We start from the raw sequence: 13,212 nt of genomic DNA on the forward strand, positions 1-13,212 counted from the left end.
TGACACAAATAAAAGGAGGGCTATTGCCAAGGAAACTGCTCAGGCTTGGATGGCGTTATTTAATTTTTCAGCTCTAGAATAAGTCATTCAACCTCTTTATCCTTGCAGCGCCTAGCTTCTGCCCTACCTATAAACAAAAACGTGGGGGGTTGGTAACAAATAAGATAATCAAAATCTGCAGCAGGTACAAAATCGACCATATAATAATCCGTTTGCCTCAGTGTGCATTAGGTAGCAATTGTGAATGATCGGATCTTTTTTCTTTTTAAAAAATCGGCCTTTGAACTCTTAAGAGCTCAGTTCACAATATCCATGAAATTTGAAAAAAATATTTTTTCCGTCCTTAACCAGATCCTACTCATTTATTTTTTTTACTATATTATGAAACTTCGCCATTCAGCATAGGCTCGTTTGGGGCCACTATCTCGATTCTGAACACATTTCTCAGAAGTCTATTTTCACCTTGAGTGGCTGCGCAATTCTATCCATGTCTACTAAGGAGTCCCCTTGTTTTCACTTACTCTCAGGTACGTGGGGTTAGGGCTGCATCCCGCATTAGGATGCCAGTTAAAGGGAGTGAGACCATCAGCCTAAATCGAAGTAATTTGGCCTTCGAAAGCAATGCGCTCCAAGGCTTCCCAGGCATCAGGTTGGCGACCCCCTTGGGAAGCCATATACTGGTCTGGAAAGGGATTTGGCCTGATTCAGGCAGGGCTCCTCTTCTTATGGGCCCGTTCCATGCCAACTTCAGATCCCCTTTGCCTAGCGAGCAGCGCCACCCAACGCCACTCTCCTAGCGGCGCCCAGCGTAAGCAGCACCCAGGGCGCGCAAAAATAAAATAAAAACCCTTCCACAATCTGCAGGACTTTCCTTTGGCAGGATGCTGACTGTCCCTCGAGAGTCCCTTATTTGCTGATTTTTACTGGCTGGAAATCGCCCCCTCCCACCCCGACGGCAAGGGGAGGAGGAGGAGCAGCAGCACCCCCTGCTCAGGCGGCCAAAGCCTCCGCGACCCAGGCGGGCGCTGTTGAATGGAGCGCAGCGTCGCCCAGGCAGGCAGAACCTCCCAGGTCTAGAGGGGCGGGGGAGTGACCGGGCAGGAGTCTCCCCCGCGCGCCGCCACTCGGGCTACGCGAGCGCGAGGTCTCCCCCCGGTTGCCCCACGCAGATGGTACGCCCCGCTGTGGCGCATATATATCTATCTATCCATATAGCCCTGTCAGGAGACGGTTCCCTCCAAGCCGTCGAGCAGCTTCTCTCGGGGGGTGGGAAGCGGAGCCTTGGTCGGCGGGCTCCCGCTCGCCGCGCTGCCTTCCTCCTCCTCCCCCTTCCCGCCCCACTTCGGCGTGTGGGGCTGGGTCATGTCTACGGGCTCCCTGAGTGACGCCGAGGAGCTGCCGGAGATGGACCTGAGGGGGCTGCAGCTCGACTACCCGGGGCCGCCCCGCTCCAAGCGGCGTCCCCGAGGCGAGCCCTGCCCTTCGGCGGGAAACTCCTCCGCCGCGGAAGAGGAGGAGGAGGAGGAAGACGACGACGAGGAGGAGGACGCGGAGACCAGCTGTGGCGGCAAGAAGAAGCGAGCCAAGGGAGCGCCCGCGGCGGGAGAAAGCAACGGCGGCGGCGGCGGCGGGGGGAAGCGTCCTCCGGCGTCGGGCCGCGGCGGCCCGGTAGCAGCCGAGTGCAAGCAGACGCAGCGCAACGCGGCCAACGCGCGCGAGCGAGCCCGCATGCGCGTGCTGAGCAAGGCGTTCTCGCGCCTCAAGACCAGCCTGCCCTGGGTGCCCCCGGACACGAAGCTCTCCAAGCTGGACACGCTGCGCCTCGCCTCCAGCTACATCGCCCACCTCCGGCAGCTGCTGCAGGAAGACCGCTACGAGAAGGGCTACGTGCACCCCGTCAACCTGGTAAGAGCTGCTCGCGGGAAGGCGCCCGCGGAGCAAAGCTGCTGTGGTGTTGTTGTTGTTTAGTCGTTTAGTCGTGTCCGACTCTTCGTGACCCCATGGACCAGAGCACGCCAGGCACCTCTGTCCTCCACTGCCTCCCGCAGTTTGGTCAAACTCATGCTGGTAGCTTCGAGAACACTGTCCAGCCATCTCGTCCTCTGTCGTCCCCTTCTCCTTGTGCCCTCCATCTTTCCCAACATCAGGGTCTTTTCCAGGGAGTCTTCTCTTCTCATGAGGTGGCCAAAGTATTGGATCCTCAGCTTCACGATCTGTCCTTCCAGTGAGCACTCAGGGCTGATTTCCTTCAGAATGGAGACGTTTGATCGTCCATGGGACTCTCAAGAGTCTCCTCCAGCACCATAATTCAAAAGCATCAATTCTTCGGCAATCAGCCTTCTTTATGGTCCAGCTCTTACTTCCATACATCACTACTGGGCACATTAAACCAAGGGTGCTTCTGAACACATGCAGAGTGCACCTTTTCTGTCACCACAGAATCATGCCAGGGCTCACACATCTATGGTTCGGTGTCAAGAGTTTGCAGAGCAGAAAGTGGTGTGTAGACGGGCACCTCAGGCTTCTTGAATTTTAAACGCCACACAGGGATCATGAACAAAAAGTCCCAGGAATTTAAGTTATATGGCCAACCTATATGAACTTGAACCTGGCACCTGCCACTTTAGGAATTCTTGTTTGGCTTTTTCCTAGACACAGGTGATTAGTTAATATGATCCATATATGCCTATTAAGATCTAATTTGTTTTTAAAAATCAGCCTCTTGTTTTGTCAGAGGAAGCAGTTACTTCTGTAGATATTAGTGGCTAAGCAGCAACCCCCAGTCGTTTTCTAAGGCAACAAATGAAACTTTTGAGAATCATTCATTCTCTCAGTATACACAAATTACTGCAAACTAGAAAGAATGGAATAGTTGTAATAATACACATCTGTGCTGCAGACATGGGAACTGTAGTAGCCTTAGAGTTGGAAGAGCTTTATCACCTGCTAACCATTTTGATAATGCACAGCAAAAGGCGACTCATGAGTTTTTGAGTGGATAAAAAAAATCTCTGTGATTTTATTTAAATCTGAGGTGAGAAAATTGTGGTTCCCTGCTCTCCTCATCTCTGACAGTTGGCTGCGCTGGCTGGAGCTGTTGCAGCTGGAATCCACCACTGGCTGGAGGACCAGAGGTCCCCCATCCTTGATTATATCGTATTCTGAGGGAGGCTTGAACTTCTGGCTCCTTTTCCATGTTGTCAGTAGGAGCTCTGTCTATGGATTCCCACCTGTCTGTGGAGAGTTCTCTTCCTGGGTTTTAAGCAGTTGTGGGTCTTCTAGCACAGCAGTGGAGTGTATCTTCTGTGCTTGTCTCTGGAGCACAGTATTTTAAAGCTCTGAAATGCTAACCTGTTCAGTGTGCACATAGAAAAACACAATTGCTTCGTTGGATGAGATGATGAATCTCCGTCTTGTTTAGCTTTCTCTTTCCAGCAGTGGCCAAGATTGGTCAGAAGTGGAGCATGGAAGTGATGGCTGTCCTTTAATGTGTCCCAGAATAGGTACACCTGTTGCTAGCTTAATTTATAATATAATCACCATATTCTTTTGGTAATAGATTCACTAAGTTATGTATTGGATGAGGAATTATCTTTGCCTGTCTTGACCCTATTGTTGATTTTTGTTGGATGGTCCTAATTTGAGAGAGGGGCTCCTTTCTCTTTTTCTCCATGCAGTTCCTAACTTTTAAAACCTCTAACGTGGTCACTGGTTTCTAAAGGACACAACCTAAATCTCCTCAGGTTTTCTCTCACAGGGAAGATGCTCCAACCCCAAGTATGCATAGTGTACTTCTAAGTATACATGGTTAGGATTAATTCCTCAGGTCCAAGAATACTGAAACAAAAGACTTGATTTTACGATGTGGATCTGTTTCTGGCAGAATATTATTCATATGCAGATTTTACACATGAAAGCTCTTATGATTTCTTAAGCTGTCTGTCACAATTAAAATATACATCTGTGTAAAAAACTGCATCAAGGCTTAAGTTGCACTTAGTACATTCATAACTTGCCCCTCCTCTAAGGAGTTCTGTCAAGTTCTAGCTTCACAGTGAGCATGTGAACTAGATCAGGCCAGAAACATCATGTTCTTCAAGGCCATACAATGAGCTTAGTAGCCACATGGGGATTTGAATTTGAGCTTCATATATCTAGACTCATTCACTTGAACCACTTCTCTGTTTGAAAGACAGTTGTAGTCATTTTCAACAAAGCTAATGTGTGAACAATAGTCTTATACACCTCCATAAATGAATGCTTTTAAAAATCAATGGAAAAAAATCCTACTGAACTTCAGTGTAATATTATATTGAATATATATTTTGCCAGTGTGTGTCAGTTCCACAGAAAGTAAGGACAGGAGAGAGTGTTTAAATTAACAACTAGGTTCTTTCTGTTTTGTGAATGGGGGTAAACTTGAAATTGGTAGCAGGCTTCAGCTACCCCAGTTGCTGTCATGAGTAGTCTACTTACACTGACAGTGTAAGTACCAGATTTCAAGGCTCTGCTTTTACAAAAAGAGAAATTGTTAAGTCAAAATACCAATAACACGTGGCAGAAGTTTGCCTAATCACCTTGAAACATCAGATAAGTTTGTAAAGAAAATTTTGCATTTTGCTTGGCCAACAGACCAAAACAAACTGAGGCAAAGCATCTTGCATTCTGCTGGACCAACATACTCTTCTGGGTTGCCTTGCCTTGCGTTATTTTGGAATAAAGCAGAGGAGAGTTATGCATACAAAACCAGATTGAGGTTCATTAGTGTTTGCCAAAGGGTATAGGCTGCAGTTAACAGCGTAACGTGAGAAAAGTTTTAAGCCTTCAGCACTTTTTCTCCCAGCAGAATCAGACACCTTAAAGAGAAAGTTAATGTGATTCAAGGGGTGCTGTGTGACTTTTAAACACCCTTTAAAGAAAATGCTTTTCAGTTTATTCTTGAACTGGGGGCTGGAACAGAAATAGCAATAGGATTTTTGTTGTTTGCATATTTTCGCCTTTCTGTCTAACATTGAATACCGCTTTAATTTCAGACCTGGCCATTTGTGGTTTCAGGAAGACCAGAAAGTGATACCAAAGAGGTTTCAACAACCAACAGATTATGTGGAACTACAGCTTAGTTAAAGTAAGCAATACTCTTGCTGGATATGCTTCCAAACCATCCTGACTTGTATGGACCAAAACAAACTGATGCAAAGAAATCAAGTCTGCTCAGTGTTTAAGCCCTCTCCTTGTTCATTTCGAAGGGAAAATGCACTTAAAAATATAATGAAGAAGGAAAGAGGGAATTTGCTGAATTTTCTGCTTCAGCTAAACTGGCGGGTTTGGAAAAGCATTTTTCTGCATCATTACCTGAAGAAACTGTTCCAAAGCCTTTTTGACTAACTGAAGATATACAGGAGGACAACTCCACTAGCATTAACAGCATGGACCAAAAATATAGATTGTACAAGCTAATCCCAAACAGTGTTATTTGTATGCCAAAAGGAAAGTGGTATTCTAGACTAGTGTGCAAAACTCAAAATTTATAATATATTTGATCTTATGTTCTTGGCAGCTATGCAATAGTAAGACTACTTCTATCATTTTAGCCATGTTAAGAAACAAAAAAACCCTAAGATGAAAAGGTAGCAAGAATCCAGCTGTTCCTTTACAGCCTGCTCCACAAATGCAGTTAATCAAGTGAATTTAAGCCGAACCATATCTATTCTCAATGAAGTTGTTGAGGCTAAATTTTCTTCTATGCAAGTATGAGGTCTTAAGTAGATCATGGATCAAAGTCGTTGGTAAATTCTTGTTGGACGAGGGCTAGTGATCATATTTTTGTGCGGATTACTTTCAGTGGGATGCATTCAGCAAAGATGCGTGAAGTTGCCTTAACCTGAAACAGGAAGCCTGTTCACTTCAGACTGGGGAAGAAGTGCTATGCAAGAAGGTGGTACTTTTATTATGGTTTAGGAGGTTTGGAAGGGACGCGGGTGGCGCTGTGGTCTAAACCACAGAGCCTAGGGCTTGCCGATCAGAAGGTCGACGGTTCAAATCCCTGCGACGGGGTGAGCTCCCGTTGCTTGGTCCCTGCTCCTGCTAACCTAGCAGTTTGAAAGCACGTCAAAGTGCAAGTAGATAAACTGGTACCGCTCCAGTGGGAAGGGAAACGGCATTTCCTTGCACTGCTCTGGTTCGCCAGAAGCGGCTTAGTCATGCTGGCCACATGACCTGGAAGCTGTCTGCAGACAAATGCCGGCTCCCTCGGCCTATAGAGCGAGATGAGCGTGCAACCCCAGAGTCGTCTGTGACTGGACCTAATGGTCAGGGGTACCTTAACCTTTACCTAGAAGATTTGGAACTTCCAAACCTGCTGTGTTTCCCCCACTTCTCCCAAGCTTCACGTATCAATCTTTCTGGAGTTCCTTTTGTGAATGATGTAGTAACCAGTATTTCAAATGTAAATAACTCTATTTTTATACATGATATTAAAAGCTTTGTTGCAAGGATACTATGAATTTTTAGTCATGGTTTGAGGAGGGAACCCCAATTGCTGAAAAATCCAGAAATATTCATAGAATTGAACTTAATGGCTGCAATCTGCAATGGAGCAAACTGATTAACAGAGTGTGTCAGAGCATTCATTGACCTTGCCTGGAATGGGAAGTTGTGTGTGTGCGCATGTACAAGAAAAGGAGAGGGGTGTCACTTCATTGTGACAAGAAAGTTGGAAGTATTGTTGAAAATTCTGGTAAGTAATTTTTCTTGGAGGTGGAGAAACATTGAAGTGGAAATAATTGATCTTTGCCACTGTGGACATCAGTGATGTCCTCTTTTGCAGTTATTCATTTGCATTGGGAAAGATTCCTGAGCTTCCCCAGTTGGAAACAACTTATTCCTCTTCCAGATCATAGATCCTGAAATGCTTTGTTTTCAAAGCATTTCTTGTGGCTTGCCTCACAGTAATAATTGGAACTGGTGATTACAGTGACATTCTGAAGATGCTTTATCCCTATAGCTCAGTTGCTGGACAGCAGAAATGACTGCTTCCCCCAATAACATTGGTGAAAAAACCAGAGATCTCTGGTTCAACTCATTGAACTTCATTTCACCTCCAGATAGCATTCTTTATGGACAATTGTTTTTACAACACGTTGATCTGGTATTCACTAAACAAGAGAAGGTTGAAATCAATTAATTGTATAGTAGAAATTATAATCCATTGCATAGATTTACCTTCAAGTTTAGGTTATGTGATAAAAGAACATGAAATGGTGACTTCTGCTGTACTTGGAGAATTTCTGTTGAAGAAAGGTGAGCAATACAACATTTCCTTATTCACATAACTCTTGTCTACTTTTCCCTTCTGCAGAGAAAAATCAAATCGCTAAATCAAATGCTTTCATTTAACATAATAAACATTGGGCTCACTTTTATTTGCAGCCACAGTGAACGAGAGAGAGAGAGGAGGAGGAGGTTCAACTATTTCTATTAGGTGCTGTGTGAAAAGCTTATTTCTTGGCCTGGGCTATTCTCTGGAACTGAGCCCAGCTGCAATTGGGCAACAGCTCTTAGAGATTGGAGAAACAAGAGAAAGAATAAAACAATTTAAATAACTTATACTGGAATGAATGTGAAGCAGTTAAATAGGGATGTGAGATGGGGGCACATTATGGTTTGGTTCTTAACTAGGCTTCATCGAATGGAAAGTCTCCTCCTGTTCATGAATGCAACTGAGATCATCAGCTGGCAGAAGCAGCACGACAATTCCCCCTCATTTTCCTTGAGCTGTCTTTCAGGTTGCTCCAGAGGGAAGGGTTGTTTCTTGTTTTTACTAGCGTTCTTTCTCCCTTCCAGTAGCAGGAATTTCCCAGGAGTTGAACTCTTCTCAGAGACTACTTTGGCCACTAGGACCAAACTGAGGGTCCTTGTCATTTTTTTGCATGAAATAGCATAGTTCTATATTTTTCATTTTTTGCAAAAACAACAACAACTATACTGCAAACATTAAGAGCAATGAAAAACATAAAAACAACAATAAAAATGCATTCATAAAAAGTATAATACACATGACAAATCAAAACATTGTATGGACAGCTAGATCACCTCTTTGGGAATGTCTGTGTGAACAGATGAGTTTTAAGCAGGTGTCTAAATAACAGGACTGCAGGTGCTTGCCTGATGCTCATTGGACGTGCATCCCAAAGGGAGATTACTGCCACATAAAGGCCCTGTTCTTAGTGGACATAACATGAACCTTGGAATGTTCATCCATATGGATGTTGCTTGTTCTTGTTTAAATGGTTCTTGGGGGGGGGGTGCATTATTGAATTTTCTGCTTTATATCATTTGCCATACTGGCTGAGGCTGACAGGAATTATGGCCCAAGACTTTTGGAAGACACCAGGTTGGGAAAGGCTGCTGTATGAAATCCTGCCTTGAAACACACACTCAAGCTTGCAGCTTGCTTTGCAGGGCAGATGGCTATGTAAAGATAATGGATCTGTGATTAACTGGAATGCATATGCCCATTCATTACCACAACACACCTGTTATTTCTCCTAGTGGGTAATTTGGGAATAACATGCCCTGTGTATGACCGAAGGAACAGCTTCAGGTAAAATGTATAAAAGTCTTACATCACCTTATATGTCACTGTAAAACAGCCCAATTCTTAGCTTCTGCAATAATCTTATGAACACAGCAGTAGATGATCTTGCACATGGCCCTGTTTCAAACATGGTTGAGCTTCTCCTAGACAGTGTAGACCTATGCATATTTTACACAAATATAAGTTCCAGTGTGTCTGTGGTGCTTTATTGGTCTTAAGTTTGGAATTTGAAAATCTTAATCTCAGGGTCATGGGTTCGAGACAAACATTGGCCAAAAATATTCCTGTATTGCAGGGGGTTGGACTAGATTACCCTCGTGGTCCCTTCCAACTCTACAGTTGTATGATTCTATACTCTAAACTAGTGATGGATGAATTTGTAACTTGCTCACCAGCTTACAAGTCAAACGGTATAAACTCAGACAAAAGTTCTCTTGTTGGAAGAAGCTCAAACGATCTTCAAATGTTTGCACATGCATGTTGCCAAAGTGCATTTTGGGAATGTAGTGTGTTATGTGTTCTTTTCCACCTTCATGCATCATAACATCATGCCTGATGAAGCATCCTCTGTTTCCACGTTCTTTGTTTACAACTGCAGATTGGTGCAGAGTAGAAGAAGATCAAGTTGTGTTAGTGACAAAAATGCCCGTAACTAAAGAGTTGTGGTAAAATTGTTCTGCATGTACATGGCAAATGGGACTTTTCATTTCCTTCAGAATGTGTAAAAGGTTACGGAAACAAATCAACTGAGCAGGTACAAAATGGTGGAGTTGGGCTACTTAGTCATGTCAGTCATACAGGATATCAAATGAACTTGTAAGCAACTAGTTTCAATTATGAAACGATTATAAGTCGTTGGATTGAAATCAGGGTTTTTAATACATTTGTGAATTACGAACGTACTAACATTCATTTACAGACCAGCTAATTTTGAGATAGAGTGGTGTCATTGCCCTGAAATAATTTATATCTTCAAAAACATTGCACTTCAGTGCATTTGCTCTATTTTTTTCTTACTGGATTAGTATGTTAGAAATCTTAATCTTCTTTGTATGATCTTATCCTCTAATTATAGTGAGAAAGGACCAAACTTGTGTTATAAATGAGCATGTTCATAATTCATTTAAAGTTTACTGGTTCCTACAACTCACTCCTGGTGGTGCCTTCTGTTCTGAATATTTTTTTTGCTGGTCACCTATACATAAAGTAAATAAACCTAAAACCAAGGGCATCTTCTGCTATGGCACACAATTAAAATCCCCACCATTGATGGAATCTGTTGTATTCTTGGCGCCACCTTGTGGCTGAAGAAAATTGCTGTGGATGCAGCTGATATATTTATTGACTACCCTGCAATAACCACAAGCAACAAATCAGTTGATTGATTTATTTACAACTCACATTTCCATAAAGTTATATCGAGGTAGCATAAAACATCTAAGAATAAAATTGGCAAAAGTCTTCCATAACCTCTGCTGTGCTGCTGACCCCCTAGTGGTAGGGAGATTCACAGGGCAATGCCTGCAACACGAAAGGCTCTATCCAGTGCTTTTTTTATATATATAGAAAAAGGTGCCAGCACTCACCATGAGGTTGTTATATTAAGTGCCAGACTTTCCTGGTTAGGAAGGCCCAAACAGAGATTTCATTTCCTTAGGGTCTTGCAAAAGAACAATGTTTTACAGCAACTGATGATTTCCTTCTATCGGCCCACGATAGAAACTGTATTACGGTGTGGTATGCTGGTTTGACAGCCATGGACAGAAAGTCCCTGCAGAGGGTGGTGAAGACAGCACACAATATCATGGGCTGTCCCCTGAGTCTGCTAGATATCATCACAGGAGACGGTTGCCTCAGAAGAGCAAGGAACATTCTCAGGGATGACTCACACCCTGGCCAGCACCTTTTCAATCTCCTGCCCTTGGGCAGGAGATATAGAAGCATCATAAGCCGCACCAGCAGGTTAAAGAACAGTTTCTACCTGTGGGCTGTGAGGCTGCTGAATGGAAGACAGCAACATTGCAGCTGACATTCGGGGTTGGTGGTCGTTCGACAGCACACAGAGTGTAACAAGGACTGAGAAATTGTGGGGGGGGGGGTCGTTTAATCTCACTGTAAACAAGTGGTACGGTGACAATAAAGTATTTATATTTCTATTTTCTATTTTAACATTTGAGGGGAAAAGGTACCCCCAGAAAAAAGCACTGGCTGTGTCCCTAGGGAAGGCTAAGCAAACCTCAAGGACACAGGGAATCACCAGAAGTGCCCTGTCAGATGTGATACAGATGGTATGTAAATGTTTAGCTGGTCTTTAAAGTTGTTGTTGTTATACCCACTTTCTTCCCTACCAGGGACTCAAGGTAGCTTACAGATAAAACAAGAACAGCTAAAAACAGGAAAAATATATTAAAAACAATTAAACATTAATAGAATTGAAACTTAAATACCCGCACACCTATATATGACCTATTAAAAACATACAGATAATTACAATGAAAACAACACCGCACCAGTCCTTTCATTCAAAGCAATCGGTTCCTGAAAGCCTGTTGGAACAAGGAAGTCTACACCTTTTGGCAGAAAGACATGGAAGGAGCCAGTCCAGCTTCTCTTGGGAGGGAGTTTCCAAAGTCTGGGAGCAGCCACCTGCATCCCCACCAAGCTTGCCTGTGTGGATGGCAGCACTGAGGGAAGGGCATCCCTCAAAGATCTCAGAACCCAGGGAAAGTTCCTATGAGAGAATACAGAATTTCAGATACTTTCGGTACAAGTTGTTTAGGGCTTTGCGAATTAACACAAGGACCTGGAACCTGGCCCGGTAGCAAGTTGGCAACCTGTGCAGCCCTGTTGGGGTGGAGTAACACATGTCCAGTCATCTGCCCCTGACATCTAGGCCACCGCTGCATCCAGGCACCAGGCCAGGGGGTTGCACAGCCTCTGTGGAGAAACTCCTCTGTGGAGTTGGGTATTGCCAGCATACTGTTCTACATTTGTACTTCTAGTACATCATCCACAAAGGCACTTTTGATGGTATTTCAGTTTACATCCAGTCTATTTGTTCTTCAGTTCTTGCTTTGTGAGACCATGTTCCACTGTGACTTAACGTGGTATGAGTTGGATGTTATAAAGAATTGATGTGGTTATGATAAATAATGCCATGAACAATGACTTAAACACATTAAAATTGAAAAAATAATAATGAATGAACTTGCACAGTTTTAGCCCAAATAAAAATAAATACCGTATTTTTCGCACCATAGGGCGCACCGGACCATAGGGCGCACCCATTTTTTGGGGGGGAAATAAAGGGGAAAAAATTATTTTCCCCCCCCAGGCACGGGGCTGGGGCGGGGGAAGCTCGAGCTTCCCCCGACCCCAGCCCGCAAACAGGCAGCTCTCTGCAAGCCGTGGGAGCACTCCCGCTGCTTGTGGAGAGGTCCGCGAAGCCTGGGCGCGCTGAGCTCAGTGTGCGCAGGCTTCGGCATGCTGGCGACTCTCCGCAAGGAGCCGGAGCGCTCCGGCTCCTTGCGGAGAGGTCTGCGAAGCCTGGGCGCGCTGAGCTCAGCGCGCGCAGGCTTCGGCATGCTGGCGACTCTCCGCAAGGAGCCGGAGCGCTCCGGCTCCTTGCGGAGAGGTCCGCGAAGCCTGGGCGCGCTGAGCTCAGCGCGCGCAGGCTTCGGCATGCTGGCAACTCCGCAAGGAGCCGGAGTGCTCCCGCTCCTTGCGAAGAGGTCCGCGAAGCCTGGAGAGCGTGAGGGGTCGGTGCGCACCGACCCCTCTCACTCTCCAGGCTTCAGCGAAAGCCTGCATTCGCACCATAGGACGCACACACATTTCCCCTTCATTTTTGGAGGGGAAAAAGTGCGTCCTATGGTGCGAAAAATACGGTACATCAAAACCTCAAAACACAAGGAGTCCTGTAACCACAGTGACACGTCTCTCATATGAAGCCCAAAGTCTAGCCTCTGTAATTCCAGTTTTAGTTATTTTGACCTGTTGCATCTTGATCCGTGTACTGTTGTGCTTTTATTTTGAAGATTTTAATATGTGCGCCACCTTTAAAAAAATAAATCTTTAATATGCACATCACCTTTGGTGAAGAGGCAATTCAGCAGCTTCTCTTTCCAGTCTATTTCTGAAATTCCTTTGTAGTAAAACAGCTACTTTGAGATCTTGTATAGAAGGTCCTGGGAGATTGAAGTGTTCTCCTACTGGTTTCTCTGTCTTGTGATTCCTGATGTCCGATTTATGTCCGTTTATTCTTTGGATCTCCCAGGACATTCTATACAAGATCTCAAAGTAGCTGTTTTACTACAAAGGAATTTCAGAAATAGACTGGAAAGAGAAGCTGCTGAATTGCAACTTATCACCAAACTTAAAACCATGGAGAAACCTGGTCTGAACAAAGACGCTGGATTCTTATCTCATTATACATGACAAAGCCATTTTTCACCTTTTCACCCCTTGCTTTTTCCTGTAATACCTATTGCAGTCGTTAAGAGTCATCAACAGGCTCATCACAGCTATCTGCCCATCACCCATTCCCACCACCCTTCTGAGTAATACCCCTCCCCACCTTCTCACTATATAGAAGGGTCTGGAAACTTCTGTTTCAG

General features: G+C 44.6%; 1 protein-coding gene across 2 annotated transcripts; it reads left to right on the plus strand.

Moving 5' to 3' along the window:
- Nucleotides 1-1,041: 1,041 nt before the first annotated feature.
- Nucleotides 1,042-7,605, plus strand: MSC (musculin). 2 transcript variants are annotated; one of them, XM_081919887.1, is made up of 3 exons: nt 1,042-1,905; nt 5,034-5,125; nt 5,843-6,051. In XM_081919887.1, exons 1-2 carry the CDS (start codon nt 1,363-1,365, stop codon nt 5,118-5,120), a joined length of 630 nt encoding a protein of 209 aa, XP_081776013.1. In that variant the 5' UTR covers nt 1,042-1,362; the 3' UTR covers nt 5,121-5,125; nt 5,843-6,051. The 2 variants fall into 2 exon arrangements, with proteins under 2 accessions (XP_081776013.1, XP_081776012.1); XM_081919886.1 differs by lacking the exon at nt 5,843-6,051 and adding an exon at nt 7,429-7,605 and having other exon boundaries at nt 1,043-1,905.
- Nucleotides 7,606-13,212: the final 5,607 nt, after the last annotated feature.

This window comes from Podarcis melisellensis (assembly GCF_964234715.1).
Source record: "Podarcis melisellensis genome assembly, chromosome: 7".
Lineage (NCBI taxonomy): Eukaryota > Metazoa > Chordata > Lepidosauria > Squamata > Lacertidae > Podarcis > Podarcis melisellensis.

Coding starts and splice junctions, on each gene's coding strand:
- MSC (XM_081919887.1), top strand. CDS start 1,363: ATGTCTACGGGCTCCCTGAGTGACGCCGAGGAGCTGCCGGAGATGGAC. Junction 1,906..5,033: donor ACGTGCACCCCGTCAACCTG/GTAAGAGCTGCT, acceptor CTTTAATTTCAG/ACCTGGCCATTTGTGGTTTC.